Below are 25,373 nucleotides of genomic sequence, written 5' to 3'. Positions count from 1 at the left end.
GGGTAACCTCGTCAGGGTTGGCAGGCCGGAGTCGGCGGAACTCGAGGCACCCAGGAAGCTTTGGCGGGAGTTGGCCAAGGGGGTGGTTCACGGACACAGCGTGTGGGTGACAACTTTCTTACTGGTGTGTCCTTCGCACTCCGCCTGGAAGAAGACCCACGTTGTCAGGGACTTTGTGGACCACGGTTGCGCGGGGAGGGCGGGGCGGGGAGCCACGGCTCGGGGCTTCAGCGAGGAGGAGGCCAGCCCCGTGTGCCTCTGTCTGCTTGTCGGGCTCTGGGGTTGCCAGGGATGGACACCCGACTCCCAGGCCCCTCAGCCACAAGGAGAGGGCGAGGCGGCAGTGAACCTGGGTAGGATGGAAGGACAGACTGTGAAAGGAGGAATGTGGCTCCGACCTCAGGGCCGCTGGAAGTGGGCTCGCAGGTGGTCAAGACCTTCCCTCCCTGACTCTGTTCCCCCTGCTCCTCTCTTCCCATTGGCTTTTGGATCTCCCAGGGTGGGCCTACAGGGAACAGGGAAGCGGACGGGGCTGCCTCTTTATAGGAGCTACACCCACTGCAGCAGTAAGACGGTCCTCAAACACCGTCTCTGACCCCAGTCGGAAACCCCGGGGGAGGGGCTCATCGCTGTGCCTGGACGTACTCTGTGGGCCCGTCAGTGCGGCCTGCCCGGTGGGGCACTGACCCGCATGGGAGGCCCCATCGTGACCGCATGGGAGCAGGAGGGCCAGATCCTAGAAGAGAAGAGGTGAGCAGACCATTGGGGGTCCACACTGCTCCCCAGCAGAACCGGGCAGGATCAGAGCAGGGCCAGGAGACAGGGAGGCGGACCCGTGACCAGCAGACGGATGACCCTCTCTCCACCTGAGGGTCCTTTTAGAGCTACGATAAGTCATTTGTCCATTGATTTCTCGGCACGTCGATTCTGTTATTCATCTGACAAGCACTCCCTGAATCCCTCCTCTGTGCCAAACCCGGGACCAGGGACATAGAGGTGAAGACAGTAAGGCTCGCTGCCCTCTTGAAGCCCCCATTCTAGTGGGAGAGACGGGTAACAGTCTTTGACAGATAATTATGCACAAGGACAAGCATTCAACAGAGAAGGGGAATGAGGAAGAAAGCAGGGATTAATTCCTCACGGGAAGCCAAGATGGGCTCCAGGAAGAGGAGACCTATAAGTCATCCTGGACGGGTGGCAGGGTTTCTCTCGGCCAGTGATCCTGGAAAAGAGCCTTCGAAGCAGAAAGAGCACCGTGAGGAAAGGGACAGACAATGCCAGTGCACGGGGTCTCTGGGGCGGTCTTCTGGTGGCCTGGGATGAGCTGAACACAGCAGGTGGGGTCGGGTCGGAGAGTGGCAAGAGGTGAGGTTGAGCAGACAGCTAGGGGTTGCGGCACATAGGACCTCCCAATGCATCAAGGGTTTTGGAAAGGTGTGGAGTACAAGACCGGAGAGCAAGGTTACAGGCAGCGGGGAAGGGGACGGGTCAGAAGGAGGGAGAGACGGGAGACAGAAGACGGGTCAGGAGGCCACCATGAATGTCCAGCAGAGGGGTTGTGCTAGCGTCCACGACTGGAGAGGAGACGAGGCGGTAGATGTCACTAGCTTCTGTGTGGGTGGATGGGGGCATGAGCAAAGGAGGGAGGGGGCTGAGTTTGCTGGGCAGGAAGGGGCACTTATCTGAGAGTTCACTGTGGTCCGGCCAAGGGACTATTAGTTTCTGAGGATAGCAAAGCAGCTAGGAAAAGATGCAATGGCTTGAAAGCCCGACGGTCTGGACCCCAGAAGAGACGTATTACTTACTGATTTTGTGACAAACCCCTTTAGTCTCCGGGCTATGATGAGAGACAAACCAGAGAGAAAGTGACTCGCCCAGTGCCTGGCACGTAGAAGGCACTCAGTGGGTGTCATTGCAGTTCGCAGTCTACTGGGAATTGGTGGTTACGTTCAATGTGCTTTTTGGAAATTGGAGCGGCCTAAATCGTAACTAAGAACAGAAACAGTGTTAGTTTGGTGTTGAGGAGAGCACTTTGTTCTTATGGCATGGGAAATGTTCTGACCCGGTTTGCAAACATTTTCTCTGGCATCGTCTTCCTTCATACAGAGACATGTTTAAAAAAAAAAAAAATACGGCCTTTTGTCCCTATTCAAAGAAGGGCTTTACCCCTCTGCCTTCATGTCACAACATACAGGGAGGGATATTCCCTCCTCCCTTTCTCCCTTTTATGCCAGGACCCTGGAGGACTGCCAGACAAGGTGGGGCTTATCTCATCTTCAACACCGAAGGGGAAAAAGGAGGGTGTGCAACGCAGAGCGTCTGAAAGCTGTGTGTGTGATTTTCAGCTGGTCTTTGTCCCAACATGAATTGAATCGTAAACACACGAGAGCAGCTGCTAACAGGTGCCTATGGAGTTGAGTGGCAAAGTGCCCTGGAGGCCCGCTCTCATGGTGCCATCTTTACGAGTCCTCCAGGAGTCCCCTCCGCTCACTGTCCAGCCCCGGGATACAGAGTGAGTCGGGGCATCACACCCTCTGTCATCAGAGTCCCGGCCATGATGGGTGGAATTGTAACCACACGAGAGAGCCACTGAGAACAGGGTAGAAATCTACACCGAGAAATGCTCGTGTCCGAAAGTTCCAATACCCATTTAAGACCTTCAGAGAGAGAGGCGAGGTCACTCCTTTATGGGTGCAGGAACCATGACTTTGGGCAAGTAAGAGAAACCGGTTGAGTTCAATTTAACAAAAAAAAAAAAAAAAAAAAAAAAAAGCATGGGGTTGGATTTATTGTAAGGAGCAGGAGGCATCTCCTAGAATCAGAGGCAGGTGTAAAGCCAGGCCACACGAAAGGACTGGAACCCAGAGAAAAAGTACCAGCCTAGCTTCGGTCGGCTGTACCCATTCATTGGTCCTATGTGTTCGCCTAGGAGTCAGGAGTTCTGCTGAACAAACACGGCTCCAGGAGAGCCACCCGGAGAAAGGGCAGGTCGGTCACATAGGGACTAGAGCACAGTCAAGACCTTGGCTCACAGCAGAGACTTGGGAAGCCTCAGAATATGGGGGTCTTTGAAACCCTGCGAAGGTGACCAACCCGATTTAGAGGGTGTGGACCGGGCAGCAGGAGGTAGGACTATTCAGGAAAGAGATGGCCACACAGAGTAGATCACAAACGCCAGTGTCAGCCGGGAGGGCAGGCGACGTTTCCTTGTCTATGTACCACGCCCCCCACCCCCGCCCAGACTCAAGGACAGCAGCATCCACTTAAGAGGGCCTGGACAGACTGACTTGTATGAAACTCCCATTTTTGGTAGATCGAAGTGGTTGAACACGGATACTTTCATATTTCCAACTCGATACGTGGCCCGTGTACGTTGAGTTGAACTGGGACCCAGCTTGAATCTTCAGTGTGAGACCCTGGGCAAGCCGTGGGCTTCATGGTTTTCAAGGCCCTTCCCTGCTCCAAGGCACTGGAAAGACAATACTAGGGACACACAGAGACTCAGAGGCCAGAAGAAGCTGGAGTCAGGTCCCAGCCGGGCACCGTCGCAGCCCCAGCAGGCCCCCCGAGCTGACAGGGCCGCCGCCTCCCTCAGCCAGGACTGCTCTCTCCCATTTTATGGTGAAAAGCAAGGACTAACTTTTTCCAGCTGAAACCTCTGGAAGGTCTGAGGCAGCACAGGCAGCTTGGGCTGGACGTAGGCCAGGTCCTGGGCCGCCACTCAGCTCGGCAGAGGAGGCCAGAGCCCAAGGCGGGGGCTCCTTGTGCTGCTGGCCACTCCTTTGTCTGTGACACACGCATGGGCTGCAGCCCCCGGCGACCAGGCTGTGGGCCCCGGGGGACTCTGCAGGCGTCCACTCTCTGTCCTCCCAGCGGGCAGGAGGCCCGAGGTCCTGACTCTTCAGGGCAGCCCCTCTCTGGGGGGCGTGCACTGTTTCCAGCAACTGTCCTGTCCAAGAGCATACAGCTGGGGAAGGAAGGTGGCTTTTATGGAGCGCCGACTGCATACCCGTGCTTTCTGAACCACTTTGTATACACTGTCTTTTAAAAGTCTCTCTGAGAAACCAGTATTGCCCTGTATATTAACTAACAGAAGTTAAACAAACAAACAAACAAACAAACAAAAAAAACTAGGAAAGAAAGAAAATTTCCCCCAAGCGCCCACGAGGCAGAAGAGACCAAGAGCCTTAGGTGTTGGAGAGGAACGGCAGCCTGGAATGTTGAAAGCGGTGAAGTGTGAGGAGTTGAGCGAAAGGGGAGACACGGGAGAAATAAATCGGCGAGACATCAGCACCAAATGCTATGGAGCGACTCCTGTATCAACAAGAACCTGCGGAAATGGCCCAGAATCACGGAGCCACTCGGTGGCACGTGTGGGGCCGTCTGAGGGAGGGTCGGCCGTCGACCAGAGCAGTCCAGAGCAGGGAGCTGCCAGGACTTGCCCCATTTCTCATCAGGGTGACGTGGCCGAGGTGACCCAGGACCCTCGCCCCCCGGACATTGTTGGGTTCAAGCACGGCAGCCAACACGGCTCTCTCGGGCCGTGTCCCCCCAGACCCACTCCAGGTGCGGTTCCCCGGAGCAGTAAGAAGAAGGCAGCTGTGTAGGAGCCCGTCGGCGCTCGTCGGGGACCACCGCGCAGTTAGGACCCAGGAACCCGGACGCTCACAAGAACGTGGCCGCCTCCCAGAAATGTGCCAAAGGAAGGAAGCCTCACGCAGGGCTACGTTCTGGGTCATCCCGTGTGCACCGAGTTCCACAGCGGGCGAAGTACTGTTTTGGGAGAACAGTGGTTGAGCCTCCCGAGAGGGAGTTGACTGGGACAGGATGCGAGGGAACGTTCTGGAATGACGCTCATGTTCTCGCCTGGATGGAGGCGTGGGACTCACGGGTACAGGCAGTTTCCAAAATTCAGCAAATATAGACTCAGGGTTTGTGCATTTCACTAGATGCAGATTTTACCTTTAAAGGTTTGAGGGCGCCTGGGTGGCTCAGTCAGTTTGGTGCCCGACTCCGGGTTTCGGCTCAGGGAATGATCTCTGTCGTGGGTTCAAAACCCGTGTCGGGCCCCGCGCTCAGCACGGCGCCTGCTTGAGATTCTCTCCCTCTCCTTCTGCCCCTCCGGCTCCTACTCTCTCTCCCTCCCTCTAAGATAAATAAATGATTCTCAAAAAGATTTTACAAATTTCAGTGAATCTTGAACTCTGGTTGGTAACAGGCGCACTGACGTGTTGGTGGGAGAGTGTGCTGGTGCTCACAGTTTGCTTTGAAATGCATCCGAAACCCAAGGTTGCTTTCTGGTCGGACGGACAGAGGGATGGACGGAAGGATGCGTAGTTACGTGGTACGGTAAATACCGCGAAATATTACCGGTAGCCTCTGGGTCGTGGGTATGCTGGCGGTCATGGCAGACTTCTTGCAACGTGGCTCTATGTTTGGAAAACATTCTGGTAAATGTGGGGGTGTGGTAGGGGGAGTGGCATCCTGTGGAGGCCTAGGGTTCCCTAGTGGTGAAGCAGGGGTCCCTGGAGCTCAGGGCTGGTCGGCGAGCTTCTCTGAGCAGGGGCCACCATGCTCCCGCCTCTCTGTCCCAGCCCCGGAGCGGGACCTACTCGTGAGTCAGCCTTGACATATGTGTGGCCCTGGGTCTCCTTCACAGAGAGAAAGCAGAGGCCCAGAGGAGCCTCGCCTGAGGTTTCCCAGGATCCTCCGTGTCTAGGGGCCCCTCCCCGGCCAGTTATCAGAGTCCATTTTCTCTCTAAGATCACGGGCTTTTTGTTCATCACCCCAGGCTGCGAGTCACACCTGCCCGCAGGAGTGCAGGGGCCCATAGGGCCGTCCAGCGGCTGCGGCTGGGCCCCACCTCGCGTCGCTTCCTGTAGGTGTGTTTGAAGTCTCAGGAAACCAGCGGTGGTTTCTGCAAATAAATAAGCCAGAGGAGACGAGCCCCCGCAGATCAAAGGAGGGCTCCAGCCCAACCTGGAACCAGACTGAAGCGCAGTGTCCCGACCCCAGTCCGGCCGGGCCGCGGGAGGAGCGGGAGAGTCTGCGCTGTGCAAACACTCGCCTCTGCCCTTCCGGGGTTTGTGCGCGCCTGGGAATGGGAGCCCCGGGGGAGGCCGCGCCGTCTGAAGGGCTGCCAGGCCCGGCTCACCGCATTCCAGCCCCGCTCGCAGACGCAGCAGGTGCCTGCACACGGGCCTCGTGCTGCGTCGGCCCCCAGGGGCCTGGGGCCGCTCGCCCGAGCCAGGCTCTCAGGTCAGCGCTCTGGGCCCCAGCTCGGGGCGGATCTTGTCACGGCCTGCTCCTTTGTGGGGAGCGTCGCGGCCTACAGGTTGCCGTTCGGGGCGCTGGCAGACGGGCTGCTGGAAGAGGGGCCCGGTGGAGAGGCCCGCGGCAGAGGGGGACGGAGGAGCTCCGCAGGCGTCGCGGGGCCCCGGGAGGTTGGTGTGCCCGAGAATCGCCGGTTCGCCAGTCGGCGGCCTCGGCCTCAGCTCCTCGTTGCAATAAGCTCCCAGGGGCTGTGCTGCTTCCGGTCCCCGGACCACCCTCCGAGCAGCTCGGCCAACGGCCACCCCCTCCCCAGGAAGCTCGGGGCCGCCTAGCAAACTCACAAGTAAATCTATGATGACCAACTCTGACGAGTGGAGAAAGTCCCCTGGGCGCTGAGAGAGGACCCCCCTCCTGTGCTAGGGGTTCAGGGGAGCCCCTCCGAGAGCCGGACGTTAGGCTGACACCGGGCGGGTGGGGCAAGGGTGAGCGTCCCAGGCGTGGCAGCCCGTGAGAAGGCCCCAGGGCAGAAACAAGCCGGGCGTCTTCAGAGGACAGGACCATGGGGCCAACGTGGCAGGGGTGGAGACCCGAGGCCATGTGGGGCTGGGTGAGGAGACCCGCCTTCCCCCCAGGAGGGAGGGCAGCCCTCAAAGGGTCTTAAACAAAATGTGCCATGACCCGAGCAGAGGGCTCGTGGTGGGGATGGGGAATGACGTCCTTACTGGTTCCTACAGGAACGGGTCTCGGACCATGGTGGTGGCAATGACTCGAATTCTTTCTCATGTGAACTACTTTTTCTAGGGACACGCATGTTTAGGAACATGGGACAGCCGGAGAAAGGAAGTCTCTTTCCCAATACAGTAAGAGGAGGCCTCATTGATTAAAACGGATATTTTACGGGTGCAAAAACACTTGGAGAAATGGACCTTCCTCTTCCTCGTCTGGATCCTTCTCAGTCAGGACGGTTTCCATGGTAACTGTCTGACGCACAGTTCAAACTGGCTTACGCGAGAAAGAGCCGTTATTGGCTTATGTGATTGAAAAGGTCAGGGAGAGCAGTAGCTTCAGGCAAAGCTGGATCTGGGTGCTGGAGGATGGCTGCTCTCCATCTGTAGGCTCTGCCTTCCTCTGTGCACGCCTCATTCTCGGGCAGGCGCTCTCAGCACAGAGACAGAGGCCCTGGGCAGCTCCAGGCTCCCCAGCCTCCGTGGGTGAGGACTAGCTTCCCAGTAGTTCCGCGTCCCCTTTCTTTGTCTCGGGTCGTGTGACCATTCCCCAACAGATCCCGGCAGCCAGGAAACAGAATATACTCCTTGGTCAGGCTGGGTCCCATGTCTGCCTTGGCCGCCGAGGTGGTGGGTCAGCCCCGGCTGAACCACAGCAGCTGGGAGTGAGGGACAGAGGGCTCCCCAAGGAACAGACCACGGGAGCATTTTCTGCCCCCACAGGTCCCAGTTTGAAGGAAGGCCCTGTTCATCATCCACGTGCCGGAGGGCAGCGGGGGGCCTGTCCCGAGTCTGGACACGGGTCCTGACCATCCAGGCATCAGGCTGTGTGTGTGCAAACGGGGGTTATCAGGTCGTGCCCCAGGCCCGCAGCTTCAGAACCACGGGTGGCGGTGTGATCTGCACACACGCACATGTGCACACACACAGTCCAGCTCCGCTGCCCGCTCCTCCTGCTCTCAGGGCCTTGAGGGCAAATCTCTCTGCCGCTGCCCTTCCTTCCTCTCCATCGGGAAGGAGGTGCGTAAGGACATCAGCGCCCCGGTGCAGGAAAACTGTGAACACACACAAGGGACCCACGGCCAGCACGGCTCCGATGGCGGGTCGCATTCTCCGGGGCTCTGTGGCTCTGAGAACACCTTTCCTTCCCAGCCGTGTGCCGTGTGCCCTTGGCAGGCCCAGTCTCCTCATGTCCCTCCCTTCTGGCCGCCAGACTCCGGAGGAGCTTTAAATCGGGTGGACGCAGTCCGCAGACGGTGCCCGGAGCGTCGCTGCAAGAGGCTGAGCGGGCAGTGGGGAGGGCGTTGCGTGGACTGGACGGCGCAGGGCTGGCTGCACGGCCCGTGTAAGCCGGGACCCCCCCCAACACGCCCCTGCTGCCAGCTCCCTTGAAGCCAGCCGTGCCTGACCGTGTGACTGGAGCGCTGAGCGGGGCCCTCGCTGTGATGGAGGGCACCGTTTCCGTAACGCGTCCTGCCTCAGACGTGTGCCCCACGTGCCTCTCTCCTTCCCACCTGACCCTCCCCTGACAGCCCATGGGCTCTTCTCCGCACGCCTGCTGTGCAGTCCCCTCTGTCCTCTGACTTCATCTCCGCCCCAGCACTCGCTCCTTTTGCTCCAAGGACACACCGAGCTCCCCCTGCCTATCTCCACTGCACCCCTGTCCTGTCCCTACTTTCAAGTCCTGCTCGAATGTCCCCTTCTCAGTGAGTGCGTCTGTGACCTCCCCGTGCACGGGAGCAGCTCCTTCCCCACGGTCCTGCCTGACTTTCTCCAGTGCCCTGAACACCGTCAGACACACACACACCGTGTGTAAGTGCTCCGCCTTCTTCCTCTGCCCACTGCCCCCTCCCTGGGCACCCGCGCCCCCCGGACTGTGACCTCGCAACTGACCCTGGGCAGGTCTTCTCCTGAGCTAGCGTGCAGTAGGCGCTTGGTAAATGTGTGCTGAATTAATTCAACTCTGGCGGTGGAGTCCTCCAGCGGCACACCCTCCACCCCTCGCCCCTCCCCGGGTCCAGCCCTGCCGGAGGCATCCTTCTGGAGAACACGTGGGTGGCGAGCTCTGCTTGCTGCCCCTCCCGCCTGCCTGCCGGGAGCCCTTGGGATAAAGTCCAAACCCCTGCCCCGAAGGTGCCTCAGCCCCTGGCCCCTGCCCTACCTCACCCCTGCGGCTCCTTCACACCTGCAGGCTCGTTGCATTGCATTTCGCACTGATGTGGGAGCTCTTTGAAATAGAGCTCCTTGTGGGAGTGAGCCATCCCGCCCCCATCAGGCAGGGGCCCCCTGGGCGGGGAGGAAGGCTCTGCGGGCCATCTCGGGGCCCTCGGAGGGGTAAAGCAGGCGCCTCCCGGGCCGGAGGTGACCAGGAGAAGGCAGGGGACGTTTTGCAGAAATCTCGCTTGAACCTCGGAAACAAGTCGGCACACATGGCCTAACCGTGGGCCAGGAGACATGTGCGGCCAATTGCTGATGCTGGTATTTTCGGTTAAAAAACACAGTTGATGAAGTGTTTATTGCCGTAACCCCTCAGCCAGCCGGGGGAGGACACACAACCGGCCGGGAAGGTGTGTAGCCTGGCGGTCACACGGGGAAGGTTCTAAGCCCTGACTCAAGGGTCCTGGAAGATGCTTGCCTTTGAGGTCACTGATCTGTGGGATCGGGCTGCTCTGGGCATTGGCTGACCTTTGAGCTGCTGGCCCTGAGGGGATTCGGGGCTCTGACGGCCAGGGCAGGGTGCTAGGGATGAGAGCCCTGTGGCCGGGCAGCCTCCCCCACCCCAGCTCAGGCTCGCCCTGCCCTGGGGGGGTGGAGGGCGGCCAGCAGAGCATCTGTCCCTTTTACAGATGATGCCCAGCCAAGCCCGAGGTGGGACCCACATCGGCTGGTCCTCAAAGTCAGGGGGCAGCTCCCGTCCCACACACGGCTTGTCCCCACTGATGTATAAGGAGGCTGAGAAGTCTGGGGCGGGGTGGGGAGGGGGCCCAACCCTTCCTTCCACATGAGAGTCACTGACTTAGAGAGCCACGGGATGAGCTGGGCAGACCAGACCGACGCCCAGATGCCGGGCGGGCAGGGAGGTTCCTGGGAGAGGAATCCTGTCCTGGGAGACGCCCTCATGTGCCCTGGATGGCGGACAGGTGACAGAGCCTGGCCCCCGTCTCTCTGCGGATGAGACAGGCGGCTTCCACAGTGAGGCCGAGGTGTGGAGGGGGCTCCTGTGGGCGGGTCACCGGGGGGGCAGGCTCTCCTCCCCGCCGGAAGGGCTCCGTTGGTGAGGGCAGAGGTGGAGACCAGCAGGGGCAGTGGCCCCATGAACAGTGACAGGGTGATGCCTGCATGTGTGCGGGTGCCCACAAGGACCCCCAGATGGACTTGGAGGGAAGGGGGAGCCCTACAAGGGCCGCGCTTTCCACGGGACGAGGGGAACTTTCAGATGCTGGGCATCTGATGCCTGGGGACTAGGAATAGGAACACAGGGACACCTGGGTCACGTTTTAGAGTACTCAGTCCCCCTCTCCCCGAGAGCGCTGGCCTTAGCAGGGGCCTTTCTCGATGCAGCCTGCAGTCAGCTCGCGCCGGCCTTGAGCTTGTGACTTGGGAGAAGCACCGCACCAGCAATGGGATAGCCCCTCTCCTTTATGATCCTGGGGTGGCATGGGCGGAGAGAAGCAACTCCAAGAGGACAGATGATCTTTTTCTTCCTCCGTTGAGGGAATGGCTTAAAAGACTTTTGAGAACAGTTACAGTTACGAAAATGATCAGTTTGCTTGCATGTGTCCAGTTTCTGCTCGCGCGCACCCGGTGTCTGAGAGAGCGCTGGGCAAGGCACTCCCGGTCCCACGTCGCCAGGCGGCCGCTGTGCGGGAGCAGCAAAGCGGGCTGACCCCCGGGGAGCCTGCGGCCCGAATTTCCAGGGGAATCGTTCAGTAAGTCCCGAGGATGGAAAGAGAGAAGCGTGAAGGAAGGTTTGATCAGCAAGCCCTGGTGCAGGGGGAGAAGCCGCTGATCAAGGCCGAGGTCCAGGGAGGCTCATGGGGGTAGAGACGGAGTCAGCAAAGACAGGTTCCCGAAGGTGGGAGGCGGACAGGGGAGAGATGGCATTTAAGTCGAGGAGGCGCAGACCCCGTGCAAACCCACAGGGGCCTGCGGACGTTAGTGGAGCAGAGCTGGGACCCGCCTCCTCCTCCTGCTGCTTCCTCTCCCTCCACCGCCCAAATGTCCCCTCACCAGCCCAGTGTGGCTTGTGTCTCAGCGGGGAATCCCCCAGAGGAGTGATAACTGAATATGGGGCGGGGAAAACAGGTCCTCTTACCTTTTGTCTCCCACCCCTCCTTGTTTGGGAGCTACGGGCCCCATGCGGGCGCCACCCAGGCCCTCTTGGAATAAACCAATGGAGCGAGCTGTTCCCGAGGACGTCCTCGGCCCGTCCCACAGGTCCCCCCACCACCTGCGTGCCCTTCCCACGGGGAAGGCCGCGTCCAGGCACAACTTCTGCCCCGGGGTCCAGTGTGTCATAGCTGTCCCCCCCCCGCCATAAGCACAGTCCCTGGGGCTGAGGCCCCTGCATCACCCTCCATGTCAAGCTTCAGAAAAAGCGTCTCTGGATCAGCCTCGTACCTGACGACCCAGCACCAGCCCTCCATCCACGGAAGACGCTCCCGGAAAATCCCGCTTAGCAAGTCAGGCTGAGGGTGGGCGGCCCCAGGCAGCGAGCAGGGGCCGGACAGGGATGACGGCGGCCAGCATCACTCCCGGAGCACGCTGTCTCGGTCATGGTGCCCTACACCCCCGTGCCTCGTTCAGTCCAGGCCAGCGCCACCCATCCCCCGCCCACAGCCGAGGGGACGGAGCCCCAAGCTTTAAGGGAAGGGCCACGATCACGCACCACTCTTCTGCGGCCGGCCTGGCCCTGCCACGTGGGTCTGTCTGGTGACACGGCCCAAATGGTTAGCGCTCGCCCACATGCCATCAAACACTCGTGAGGTCGGCCCTGAGGCCCCGGGTGACAACTGTCTCTGCTGAGCCGAGTTAACACTGTCCTCAGATGTGTGGCACGGGAGCGTTGCCGGGAGGGCTCGCTCACACACGGAGGGTCGGGCCCCCAGCCCCAGATGTTCCGATTCGGGGAGCCAGGCGCTCCTGGGGGGCTGAGGCTGCAGGGATCTCCACCGGGGGGGGCGGGAGGGGGCCACACTCATCATTTTGATTTCGGTGCCCGTGGCATCGAGTGATGGGACCGGGGGCCATTTGGAGGGCGGAGGTCTTCCCTTCTTGGCCCCCCGGTCCCCCCACGGTGCCTGCTCAGGGGGTCGGGACAAGTGGCAAAGACACAGATGCTGTCGGCCTGGGGAGCCAGGCCGGTGTTGCCATGGGGGGCTTGGGTTCAGCGGCCCAGCAGGACCCGAACTACTTGTGGGCCTCTGTCCGGGGCTGGGGGAGCCTCAGTGTGCGTTCGTCTCCCCCCGCGGAACCGCAGCGTCTCCCTCCGTGGCTCCGCGTGCAGGTGGCTTCCCAGAGGGGACTCCCCGTATCCAAGCAGGTGTTCTGTTCGGAGAAGGAATTTTTAGCCTCTGTGGGTGTGTCAAGGGCGTCTGAGGTCTGTGTTTACTACCCAAACGAAGACTTGAAGTGATGCCTCGATTGAGACGGGGGCAGGAACAGATGGGCCCCGTCTCCCTCCACCCACCACCCCTCCCCAAGTAGGGAGGCGGGAGAGTGACACATGTCCCCTAAGTTCGAGTCGGACAGAAATTCTCCTCTTGGATGCTGGTTTGGATTTCCATCTACTGCTCCTGACGAGCGCAGGCAGGGGCTCCGGCTCCCTGTACCTCAGTTTCCCCTCTGTAAAATGGGCAGATCCTTGTGTCTTGGCCCACGGCCTGGCAGCACCAGCCTCCCCCGGGAACGGGTTAGAAAGGCAGAATCACACCCCACCCTAGACCTGCTGGGTCAGAGGCTGCGTTTTAATGAGTCACTTTCTGCCTGGTGGGAAGGAGAGCTCTCCGCTCTGTTTGCATCAATTCTGGTGGCCACTGGCATGGGCCTGCAGGTTCTTGTCCCAGAAAAGGTTCTAAGTTGAGCCTGTGTGGGTGGTCTGGCCTGCACCAGCCCCACGGGGGCCCTCCACAAACAGGGGCACAGGCTGGCCTTCCAGAGAGCACAACCAGGCGGGGGGAGGTGCTGGCCTCGGGTCAGGCATCTCGCTTGATCCCACAGTGACCTTGGAATTTAGGATGTATTAGCTCAGATTTTACCATGAAAGGGAGCCCCAGGTGTTCAGATGATTTTCCAGGTATCAGCCGTGTGGCCAGGATTGAGGCCTCTGGACCACAGCGTCCTGCCATTGGCTGGGCCCAGCCTTGTCCAGGTTTGGGTGACACTAGCCTTGCCTCAGGCCAGGTTTGATGGGGAGACGCTGTCCCTGTGCTCTCACCCTCCTGAGACAGGCTGCTGAATCATCCCGTAGGTCCCACGTCACCCCCCGCCTCCGAGCTGGAATAGACCCTCTCCCCCACTGCTGGGCCGGCGTCCAGGACACTCTCGAAGGGGTCCGGCTTCTGCGGCTGCTCTGGCACAGGGTCTCTCGCGCCCTGGGGCCAGTGTGCTGCTGTGCTGGGGCAGTTTGAGACGGGACACAGGGGCTTTCCAGAGGCTCCAACAACACTCTGTTCTCCTCTCTCTCTGCAGGTGCCAAGCCCCAGACCCCACGATCGACCACCTGCAGGAAGAACCACGATTCAGGCCCCGGGCACATGAAGTCCAGATGGGCGGACAGAGGCAGTGTCTCTCGTCCCTGTGAGAATCGGGAGCACACGGCCTGGGCCACCATCGGACAGTAGGAACGGCGCCGGTCTGGAACCCCGAGCTGGTCATGGAGAATCCTGAGTTGTTCCAAATAGCCTGTCCGCCGTCTTCCTCCTTGTTGGCTCTGCAGAAGGCTGCCCCCGCGCCCTTCAAGGAGCAGGTCAGCTCATGGCCATCAGGCTGCGGCCGGCCAGCCTCCGGCCCGCAGCGTCCTGTGGAAACTTCTAGCACTGTGAAGGCAGTGTGTGCTCTTCCCGGGCCTCCAGCAGCTGGGAACCAGGTCAGGACCATATCTTGCCAGCAGAGTCTCAGCTCCCATTGCCAGAAATCTTGGAGCGAGCCATGGACCACGCTGGCCTCCCCCAGTGAAGAGGTCCCAAGTGAAATCCAAGAGACTCTGGGGACTCGCTTCAACACAGTGTTCCTCGGGCTTTCTGGACTCGGGCACTGGAGCCTCTCCCGGGAGAGACCTGCCCCTGCCCTGGCCACGTGGGCGTCACCTCTCTGGGCAGGCCGCCTCTCTGTCTGCCGGGGCTCGGACACAGACATGGCAGAAGCCTCCTGAATGTTGGGGAAAAGAGGCTTAGAGCCTTCGCCCTCCAGGTGGCATTGTGTGTGTGTGTGCCCAGAAGGGGATTGTGTGTGCGTGCGTGTGTGTGTGTGTGTGTGTCCTCATTCTCTGTAATAACCTGTGTTGCAATCAGAGGTTGTCAGAACCACAGGTCCCTGAATGCCCGGACAGCCTCTCCGTGTGGGAATCTGAGGCCCACGAGGAAGTGCTTTCACGGGGGATCCCTGGAGCTGGGGCAGAAGGGGTGCCCGCACCCAGACTGTCTCCCATTCCAGCCCCCACCACCCTGGGAGCCTGTTGTATTCCGTTAGCCAGCAGAGCTGCCAGCTTATGGTCTGGAAGTCGGGGCACCCCTCGGAGGACCCCGTGGTGATGGGGGGTTTCTCTGTTATCTGCAGATAACAGCTCTCTCTAGTTTTCCTAACCCGATCCAGACTCAGGAGCGGGGCTCTGGCTCTCCCCTGAGGGCAGTGCCGCCTCCCTGTCCCTGAAGCCCCTCCTTTCTAGGAAAGCAGACACTCCTGCTCTGGGGCCCATGGGAAAGGCGCCGTTCCCAGAGGCCGTGACGCGAGGCTTCAGCGGCCAGCCGAAGGCGACTAGAATGGGCCTGTTGTTCTCGCAGGCCAGGCCCGGGCCAGGCAGGGAGGACACAACGGGCATTGAATCCGAGAGTATCAGGTTCTCCCTCCCCGCCTCCCGGCACACCTGCACAGAAGAAGGCAGGTCCAGCGTGGGGGCCCCCGCTCCGACCTTCCTGCATTCCCCAGCTTCCCCGGAGCACCCCAACACTTACCAGGAGCCCACAGGCCAGGGATGGTCAGATTTGTCCCTGAGCTAGTTCAGGGGAGGCGCCTGTGTCTGGCAAGAGGGATTTGGGCCCCTTCTCCATGAGGGAAGAAATGTTTCTCTCTGGGCACAGCTGCTGTCATGCCTGGGATAGGACCCGGGGACCCCGGCAGGGAAGCCGGAGCTGGTCACCATCCGCCCAAGCCCAGTCTGAGCCATCTGTGTGGCCACAGAGAGACAAACATGTTTTCTGTGTGCATTCTGTTCTAAAAGGGGAATCTGTCATCTTTTTAAGTTCCTGTCTTGGGGTTTATCTATACAGAGTCCATATTCACTGTCTGTGTGAATGAAAGGAGAAAGATAAGCAGCTTTGGTAAAATAGAACTTTAACAAAACAGAAATTTAGTTCTCTCACACATAAAAATAAAGTCTGAGCCTAGGGCTGTTCTGTTCTCCATAGGCTCAGGGCCTCAATGTTTCTCTGCATTTGCTTTGCCATCTTCAGTATGGTTCCCACTATGCAGCCCAACATAGCTGCTGGAGATCCAGCCATCACATCCACATTCCCTCCAGCAAGACGGAGGAAGGAAGGACTTCTTGTTTTCCCTTAAGGGCATTTCCTGTAATTCATACACCATACTGGGGTGGTGTTGGCCAGAACTTTATTCCAAGGCCATTGTACCACTTACATAAGAGAGCCCAGAAAGGTGGCCTTTATACTGGGTGACCGTACACCCAGATAGAAGCCGGGGGTTTGTTTCCCAAGGAAGGAGGGAACAAATGGGGGACGATTATCTCTCGCCATCTCACCTTCCTTTGGATAGGTGATACACAGAGGGTGCGTGACACACAGACTTCCTGTTGTCGAGACTTTATCAAGATGTATTTTAGAAACGTAGACCCATAAAACCAGAGCAAAGGTTAGAACTCAGTCAGTCCACAACCTCGTCTGCCAAATTAGGAAACTGAGGCCCAGAGAGGTCTGTCCAAAGAGCTGAGCTTACACAGCACGTTCGTGGCATCTGGTTTCCAGCTCGTGTTGCGTGGGAATATTTTTGGTTTTCTCTGCTCCTTAAGAAAAAAGCTTCACCCTGGAGGGGCGGGAGTGCAGGCATCGAGGATGAAATTCCATCCATCGCCGAGTCTTTGAGCTGCAGGCCCCGGGCGGGATGGGGACGGGGCTTGCGTGCCCCGGTCTGCCCGGCCCTGAGTCATGGCGGCGGAGGACGCTGCCCCGGCGGGCCCTGTCCAGGTGTGCGCCAGGGGCCGGGTCTGTCGGTGCCTGCCCTGGCCGCGGACTCCGGCCCGCTGAGGTCCCGGGTCTCACTCGTGGTGCTTCAGTTTCAGGGAGCCGCCGCCAGGATGGGAGCTGCCAGCAGACAGGACTTCTCCCTCGAGGCGATGCTGACCCTCAGCTCGCTGGCCCTGGCCTGCTTCCCTGGGGCCATGTCCGCAGGTGAGCCACCACGGCGTGTGGGACCTCGGTGCCTCAGTGGGAGGTGAGGCTGCTGGGGGCAGGAGAAGGAGCCCCAGGGTGGGGGCAGGGCGGCTGGGCTCTGGCTGGGCCCTGCTAACCTCGCATCTCGGGCAGTCCCATCCTGGGCCTCTGTTGTAAGCCATAAAACGATGGGGCTGGACCAGACACAGGCTTCCATGCACAGCGTCCCCGGGAGCCAGATGCAGGACCCAGACACTAGGGCTGGCCAGGCAGGGACCGTGGTCACCTGGCAAGTTCAGGCTCCTTGAGGGGGACACCCCTTCTCACTCTTAGCCAATTGCTCTCCATGTGGAAGTGGGGCCCCGTTGCGGGAGCACATGAATTTTTAAGAGGAGCCAGAAATCTAGATTTTTATGTTAAATCCCCTTCTGGTTAAGGGTTGACAACCAATTGAAATGTTACAGACTGCTTTGGGGGACAGGGGCCGTCCAGAGAAAAAATCGCACATCTGGGCACAAGCCTGCCCCCTCCGCCTGCATCCAGAGCTCCCTCCTTGCTCTGCCCTCATAAAATCTGGGGACCACTAAGCGTCTTGTCGGCTGCGATGCCTCATGCGAGGTCTGCTTTTCTGAGCTCCGTGTCGACTCTTTCCTGGAATGATTTTGAACAAACAGGCAGAAGCTCAGGGCAGGTCTGCGGGAACGATAGGAAACGGCCATCAGGGAAACAGACTTGGGGGAGCGCTGGGGACCACGTGTCCATTTCGTACGAGGGTTGTTAGCAATGGTACCTTCACCCTCGTGGCTCACTCTGTTGCCGTGGCTCCTACCGGCTGCTTTTCTGCAGCAAAGATGAGAGGGTTTTATTCTGTTTTGTTGTTCTCGGGCCGCGGAAGGCAGGACGTAATCTCCCGTCGTCACGAGTGGAATTCCCTCGGTGTGATTCTCGCGGAATCTTGTAGGTCCAGAGGGGACGGGGCAGGCAAGCCGTGTGTTAACACTTGGTGAGATCGTGGGCAGCGTGGCCTGAATTCATTCATTTATTCTTTGTGAACGTCAAGGCGCATGGGCTCTAGGCCAGGAGTGGGGCTCCGGGGTCTGCTTTAAGATTACCCCACTCAGGGCCGTAGGGAGGTCTCGCCGGGGACTTTTCTGCCACAGCCTGGGTGTCTCTCTTCGGTCTGGTTGCAGACAGCTGGGAAGGAGGCCAGGCTCTGGTTCTCCCGGTCCCTGGTCCTGTCTTCCATCTCTCCATCTGTGCCCCGAGTGCCCCGGACTTGCACTCACTCTCCACCCACTGCCTGCTTCTGCAGCCCTCCTGGGAGGGCTGGCTGCCCTGCAGATGTTCCAGCCCAGGCTCCGACCATGTCCAGCCCCTGGCTGGTCCCCACAGACGAAAACCCGCTGAAACTGACCTTTACCCTGTGCAAATATCCAGCTCTAATGAAAGAGCCCGGCTTGTGACCGCCGAGCTTCTCCTGTGGGGCCAGCACTGCTAGTGCACGGGGGCATGGTCTCCTGATGACAGAAGAGCCTTTGGGGTCGGCCTGCCCTCTTCCAAAGCCAGTTGTGACGTCGGACTCCGTGCTTGTGCCTGGAGCGTGAAGGGGCAGCCGAGCTGGTCCTGGGAGATGTGGGTGGCGAGACCCTGGGGCTTTGTCCCAGAAGCTGGGATGCCTGTGGCTCCCTGCCGGGACCACTCGGTTGTCAGTGGGCCTCAGGGGTCCCGTGCACTGCTGTGTGTCCCCTCCTTGGAAGCAGACACTTGGGTCTAAAACTAGGTGGAGGGCATCAATCTTGGCTGGGAGCCAGTAAGCACTTGACCCACCTGAAGACAGACCCAGGGACAGACATGACCCTCAGAAGCCTCTTGGGGCCATGGAGGCACCAGAGTCCCCGACACGTATGCCCCAGGGCTGCCGGATGCTAAAGCAGCGGGCCCACCAGCAGCCCAGCCCACAGGCTCCGGGAAGTCCACTGCCGAGCAAGGACTCTGGTTCTCAGTGTGTTGCCATGACTCGAGTCCCTTGGGGCTTCCAACAGCTGGAAGAGCCGCTTTCCAAACCGTGTGAAATTCTCTCCTCCATGAGAGACAGCCAGAGCCCGGGTTCGTGCTGACAGGGAGGCAGCTGGCGGGCAAAAGGGGGCTGTTGTGGGGCTGGGGAGGGTTGGGTGGGGCTACAGCTCAGCCAGCCCGCACCGAGGGCCCCCCCGCACCGAGGGCCCCCCCTGCACTGAGGGCCCACCCTGTGCGTGGCAGAGGAGGGACCGGGGGTTGCTGCCTTCAGAGGGACAAAGACGACAAGATGCTGTGGGTTTGGGGATCTGTGTCTGGGCTGTTGAGGGAAGATAAAGGACACCTCCCTTCCAGTTCTCTTGAGATAAGTAAATACGGGGCAGACGCTGTCATCCCAGAGTTAACAGAACAAAAGTACAGCGACGCTTTGACCCGACATGCCGGGGATCGCAGGGGTCCCTCCTGGGGTCACGCCTCTGCATCATGGACGCTCTTCTCTGCACCCATGTGGCTCCAGAGACATGAGGCAACCGGCGTCCTTCCTCGGAGCCTGGGCTGGAGGTCGCGTCCGTCCTCTCAGCCTGCGCCGGGGACTGGGCCTTCACCTGCAACCTTGGCCCTGCGGCGGGTCTGCCTGACCCCTCACTCCCCACCCCCACCCGGGGCCCTTAGATGGAGCGGTTCCCCTGCTCTATGGTTCTCGAGGGACAGAGAGGAGGAAGACATCCAGGCTCGTTCTCTGCGACGAGCCCTTCTCGTTTTTGTTTCATCCACCGCGTCGCCTCCGGGTTGCTCCTGGCTGCGGGGAGAGCCTCCCCGCGTCCGAGGCGGTTCCGTGCCCTCCTGCGCCCGCCGTCCGCGGCTGGAGTCGCGCCCAGCCGGCCAGATGGAGACGAGGCTCCTCCTGCTGCTTCCACTGGAGCCGGGGGAGGCGCCTCCCCCACCCCCGCCCCGGGGCCTCCAAGCTCAGCTGAACGTCTGACTCACGAGGCCGCCACAGGCCTCCAGCGTCAGGCTCCCTCTGGAGCCGCACCGGGGGTTTCTCTGGCACGAGAACGGTCCTGGCCGCTCTCCACAGAGCTTTCCAGAAGCCACCCCATGTGGCTCCTCGGGGGAGAGGACCCGAGGCGGTGGCGGGACAGGTGCGGGAGGTGCCCTGGCCGGGAGCCTCGGCCCGTCTCTCTCTCCGGCTTCCATCCGGTAATGTTTGTTTTGCAAAGCTTGGTGGTCTGTAAACAACCAACCGTTAAACATCGACTGCTTTGTTTCCAAATTATGTTCTTTTAAAAAAGAGACGATGGCAGTCTCTTCCGGCAACTCCGCAGGCGGGATTAGGGGTTCCCGCGGGACACGTGCCCCATTACGAGGGCCTCTGCTCTCAGGGGAGCCTACGGCACGACCTCCCCCCCCCCCCCGGGAGAGACACAGTCATGCACCGTACCTCCCCGCTTAGACGCCATTGCTAATAGGGGTGCCCCTCCCCCTCGCTGGAGCGAAGTCCTCGGTGACATGGTGTTTGTGTGATGCCCTCCTTCTCGGGTTTCCAGGGGAACAGAGCTGGAAATTGTACCAAGAGTCAGATTCTCATGCGGGAGGCGAGGGGCCGTGTGCACGCTCAGAGCACCGCTTTCCAGGGGGGAAGAATGTCTTGGATGACAAGCACTCCGGGCAGATCGCCCCCTAGCTCTGGGCCCTGGAATATCGTCAGGAGTCACCCCGTCTACCGTCCCTTTTGTGAACGGGGAGACTGACCCCCGAGGAAGGACGTGGCTGGTTCACCAACGTGGGAGGAACTGAGACCTCAGGGCTCCTGGCGCCTATGTCAGGGGTGTCCTCGTTCTCGAGGCCTCATATGCCAGTAGAGGTGGGCAGGGCACGGGGCGGGAGCACCCCTGGCACTCCGGGGTGGGAATGGAGGCCGTGACGCCTCTCTGTCCTCGACAGCCGTGTGCCCCGACCAGAGCCCCGAGCTGCAGCCCTGGAACCCTGGCCACAACCCGGACCACTGTGTGCACATTGGGCAGGGCAGGGCCCTGCTGCTTGCCGCGTCTGCCACCGTGAACTCCGTCCACGTCTCCCAGGGAGGTAAGCTGGTCCCCGACCACCACCGCATGGCCCAGCAGGCCGGTGCAGGCTGCCACAGCTCTGACGGGCGGAACCAAGGTCCCGTGCTCTGGGTTCAGGCCGGAGCTCCCTGCGGCTTGAGAGGCCCCCGGCTCTGGGCCCCTGGGCGCGGTGTGTCCCAGGTCCAGCCTCGGTGACAGAAGCGTTTACGGAGGGACGTTCTCGTTGGGGCTGGGAGCGTTCCCGCCCATCACGCCTCCCGATGCTTGCTCCTTGTTGACGGCCGTGTGCACAGCCGGGACCGCAAGCCAGCGGGCGGCGTCCACACGCGGAGCCACCTGGGGGCCCGGCAGGCGTGGGAGAGCTGGGCAGATGGGCCTTCTTGTCCTCCCGGACGAGGAGGGCTTGGCGGGTCCGCCCTTGCCTCTGCCGTGACCCCACCGCTGACGCCAGCCTTCTCAAACCCCGTCCCGTTCCCCTGTCCTCAGGAAAGCTAGTCATCAAAGACCACGAGGAGCCCATTGTTCTGCGGGCCCGGCACGTCCTGATAGACGACGGCGGGGAGCTGCATGCTGGGAGCGCCCTCTGCCCCTACCAGGGCAACTTCAGCATCGTTCTCTACGGAAGGTGGGCGCCGGCCTCCAGGGACCAAGTGCTACTCTCGGCCCTGGCGGGGAGGAGGCTTTCCAGAGGGAAGAAGGCAGCAGGACGACAAGGCTCCCGTGCCAGGAGGGGATTATCCTTACAGACGGCCCGAGGCAGCCACGAGCATGACAGACGGCAGTGACCGGGGAGAGACGGACAGGTTCACTAGGGGTTTGTTTTGTGAGTTACAAGAGTCCCCGCAGTCCTTCGATTCTGTCCTGGCTCCGGGAGCCTCTGGGAAAGCTGATTCAGTCCGTTACGATGGACAAGGGAAGGAAAACCTCTGTGTTGGCCTCTGGCTGTGGTCTCTCTTCAAACAGTTGAGGTTCTCAGGAACGGAAGCCAAGAGTATTTGAGGGTCTGTAGTACGCGGCCGGATGAGCCAGCATAGAAAACTCTTAGCGCTGGGAATGTGAACTAGTGATGAGTGTTTTCGCTCGGCCTTCTGGCCTCGTTTGGGCCTGGTTAGGACGATGTGGGTGACGCTGTCTGCTGGCCGCAGGCAGCCACCATGTGTGTCTGGTTCTCTGGCGGCCGTGGCGGGAGCAGCGTGGTCCCCTCTGGGCTCAGTGTCCAGTGGAGCGACAGGTCGGCTGACTCCGGGGAGCTGTTTCTCTTGTAGGGCCGACGAAGGAGTTCAGCCCGACCCTTACTTTGGCCTGAAGTACATTGGGGTGGGCCCAGGAGGCACGCTGGAGTTACATGGACAGAAAAAGCTCTCTTGGACATTTCTGAACAAGACCCTTCGCCCAGGCGGCATGGAGGAAGGAGGCTATTTTTTTGAAAGGAGCTGGGGTCACCGTGGAGTCATTGTTCACGTCATCGACCCCAAATCGGCAACGGTCATCCATTCGGACCGGTAAGGTCTGCCCTCACGTAAGCATGTAGCCCTTCATTCCTGACAGTCCCGGAGCACGTGCCCCGGCCAGATGTGCCTCTGGGTGCTGGGACACAGCAGTGAGCCAATCGGACAGAAGTCCCCCGAGGGAGGAGACACGTCTCTCCCTCCCCGGGCATTTGGCTACCGAAGCTGAATTCACAGGAACGACGAGGCAGGCACGCACGTAGACACCGCATCATTGCAGATCGTGCTGATTAGGGGAATGACATAAGGAAGTGGCAGAAGGTAACTAGGGACGCCTGGTTTGCATCCGTGGGTCAGGGAAGACCAGTGTAGAAAAGCAACCTTTGAGCTGAGAACTGCAGGGCAAAGATGAGTCAGGGAGAGAGTGTTCAAGATGGCAAGCAGCAAGTGCAAAGGGCCAGTGGTGAGGGGAGCATGATGGTCTGGAAGCGGAGAAGGGCCAGCAGAGGGGTGAGGGTGCAGATCTATGGCGGCATGGTCCAGTGACGTCTGGGTTTTTGGCAGGGGCAGGTGCACGATCACTGGACTGTGTCTAAAACATCGTGTGAACCACTTTACTGGCCATCTGTAATTTACCTTCATAACCCCTGGGAGTAGGTTCCGTCTCGTACAGAGGAAAACACTGGGGCTCAGGGGAATCCATTTGGTCTGAGTCACAAGGCCAGAAAGTGTCGGAGCTGGGATTCACACCCAGATCTGTCCAGACAGACCTTGAACCCACATTCCATCCGGACACCTGTCTTGGCCTGGGGCTGAGAGATGCCAGTGCACGGGTAACTTGGGAAGCCAGGATAAGCCTGATGGGCACAGAGTGCGTCCGAGAGCCCTGCCTTTCCACGCGGCACGCTGGCCTCTCGGCGTTGCCTCTGTAATCAGTAGGACGGTGTCCATTGTGGCGCTCTGGGCTCCGGTGCGTGCCCTATTGAGCTGTGGGAGGAGAAGTCATCCCAACAGCTGGTGTGCAGGTTGCAAAGACGGGACAGCTGCTCCTTCTAAATTTCCTTTGGTGAAAGCCTGGGTCCGGGGCCTCGAGAGCCTGATAGCAGAATGCATGTAACATCTTAAGAAACCTTATAGACGCACACGCGTGTGCAGGCTATGGTCAGTGAGGTTACCTGGAGGAATGAGAATGCAGGCCAGCACCTCAAAGGTAGGAAGCATGTGGCCAGGCAGAGAGGGATGTGTTAAGGTGTGTGGTGTGGTCACAGCTCGGAGACGGAGACGAGCTGGGCTGCAGCAGGTGGCTCTCCGGGGGCGGGGGTGGGGAGGGGAGGATGAGGGGCCTTGGCAGGGATACACCAGCTTGCACAAACATTTGCAAACCATTTTGAGGGCTCAGGAGCACCGGTCCCACCACCCCCACCACCCCTGTACCACCACCGTTTCTCTTTCCCCGAATCTTGGCCATTCACGCTGGTTTATTCTTCTAGATCTGTTTTAGAATGATTTTGCTTAAGCCCCAAGACAGATTCTTCTGGAATTTCCCTTACAATTGTCCCAAATCTTTAGGTCACATGGCGCGTAGCTGGAGGTCATTACAAAATCGTGTCTTTCCCTCGTAAATGCTCGTCCCGGGTGGGGTAGGCTGCTGTTTGAGATCATGCATCACGGGTGTCTCCTGTGTGAGAGTGGGTTACGTCCGTCGAGTTTGGGAAGGTGGGTCTTTGCTGTCACGAGAGCTCCCTTTCTTTAGAAAATCCCAGCCTTGGGGTCTGTGGCAGGCATGCCGGTTGCTGGAATGCACGCGTGTGCTTAGACCTCCCATTTTGGGGAGCCGCAGTCAGGGCAGTGGAACCGCCGTCTCTGTCCTTCCAGGTTTGACACCTACAGATCCAAGAAGGAGAGCGAGCGTCTGGCCCAGTACTTGAACGCGGTGCCCGCGGGCAGGATCCTCTCAGTGGCCGTGAACGATGAGGGGTCTCGGAACCTGGACGACGCGGCCAGGAAGGCCATGACCAGGCTGGGCAGCAAACACTTCCTACACCTCGGATTCAGGTGCCTCCGTCTCTCCCGCCCCTGCCAACCTCCAGGTCCCCGAATCCCCCCCACCCCGGGCCCGCAGGTTGTCTTAGCGTCCGATCCTTGACCGCGGCGCGCTCCGCTCAGTGCCGGCCTGGGGAGCAGTGGGCGCATCCGGGAGCCCGGGTTTTCTTACGAAGCGTGGTCCACTCTGAAAACACAGAAGGTCTCAGTCCGCACGAACTCATTCGCTCGTTCAGCCGCTTACAGAACACCGGCCGGCCCTCTGCTGCGGGAATCCCTATCTCTGATGAGCCACCCGCTGCGTTTGCCCGTTCTTTGGCAAAGAGGCCATCGTGTGCCCTGAGCGGCACGGACAGACATTTGCTTAGGGAGCCTGTAAGCTGCCTGCCCAGCCCAGCCCCCGGGGAGAGGGGCCTTTGATGTGCCACCGGGTTTGGTCTGTCTCCGGTTAGAGCTTCATGCCTGACCTTGGCGTGCACGCACAAGGGCACCTGGCCACACCTCTCCATCATGTTGAATCAGCTCTCAGTTCCGTGGAAGGTCAAATCCTCCGGCCTGGGGCTGTTGGAAGACAGCAGGGCCTTTCCCTTCAGCTCCGCAGAACCCCAGGCGGGTCGGGGGCCAGAAGAGCCTCCCCTGGGCTCCAAGTGAAGCCGGTTCCCTGGCTGAGCCGAGCTCCCCCAGGCAAGGGAGGGGGCGGCCGGGCGGTGCTCCGGGTTCCACGGTGCCTTCTCTCACTGCCCAGGGGCTGCTCCTTCTGGAAGGGTCTGGATAGGGAGCTCAGGCCGTCAGAGATGACACCTTGAAGGACACCTTTTTATCTCAAGGCTCCTTTGATAGCAAACACTGAGGGGCTTCCATTTCCTTGTTTTATAAACCAAAAGGCCTGCCATGGATTTACAAGGACAGTGAGAACCACCAGGGGACTGGCCACTTAGGGGTCAGCAGAAGAGGGTAACGGCTAAGGGCCCATGCCCCGGCCCCGGTGCAGTCCGAATTTGTACGTCCTGGCAGGTGTCCCTGCAGGGGTGGGGACCCTTTCTCTCTGCTCGGTTCCCGCACCTGTGAAGTGGACGACATCCGGAGCGGGGGGAGGGGTCCCATGCGATACTAAGTACCAAAACATGTGCCGCCCCCTCTGGCACAGAATCAGGATTCCGTAAACATTGGCATCCGTTCTCTCCTGAGAAGCAGTGGCCG

At 60.1% G+C, this 25,373-nt stretch overlaps 1 protein-coding gene across 2 annotated transcripts in view; it reads left to right on the top strand.

Moving 5' to 3' along the window:
• CEMIP (cell migration inducing hyaluronidase 1) overlaps positions 1 to 25,373 on the top strand; it is a 127,299-nt gene that overhangs the window by 55,835 nt on the left and 46,091 nt on the right. Inside the window, exons 1-6 of one of the 2 annotated variants that reach the window (XM_032836811.1) lie at positions 14,185 to 14,408; positions 16,504 to 16,618; positions 20,561 to 20,701; positions 21,169 to 21,307; positions 21,948 to 22,184; positions 24,006 to 24,185. In XM_032836811.1, coding sequence (XP_032692702.1) covers positions 16,525 to 16,618; positions 20,561 to 20,701; positions 21,169 to 21,307; positions 21,948 to 22,184; positions 24,006 to 24,185 — 791 coding nt within the window. In that variant the 5' untranslated portion in view covers positions 14,185 to 14,408; positions 16,504 to 16,524. Of the gene's footprint in view, positions 1 to 14,184; positions 14,409 to 16,503; positions 16,619 to 20,560; positions 20,702 to 21,168; positions 21,308 to 21,947; positions 22,185 to 24,005; positions 24,186 to 25,373 lie in introns of those variants that run through there. The other variant, XM_032836810.1, reaches the window with a different exon arrangement.

This window comes from Lontra canadensis, unplaced genomic scaffold (assembly GCF_010015895.1).
Source record: "Lontra canadensis isolate GAN:19392208 unplaced genomic scaffold, GSC_riverotter_1.0 scaffold94, whole genome shotgun sequence".
Taxonomy (NCBI): Eukaryota; Metazoa; Chordata; class Mammalia; order Carnivora; family Mustelidae; genus Lontra; species Lontra canadensis.
The sequence above is the reverse complement of the archived record's forward strand: the minus strand, read 5'-3'. Positions and strand labels throughout refer to the sequence as shown.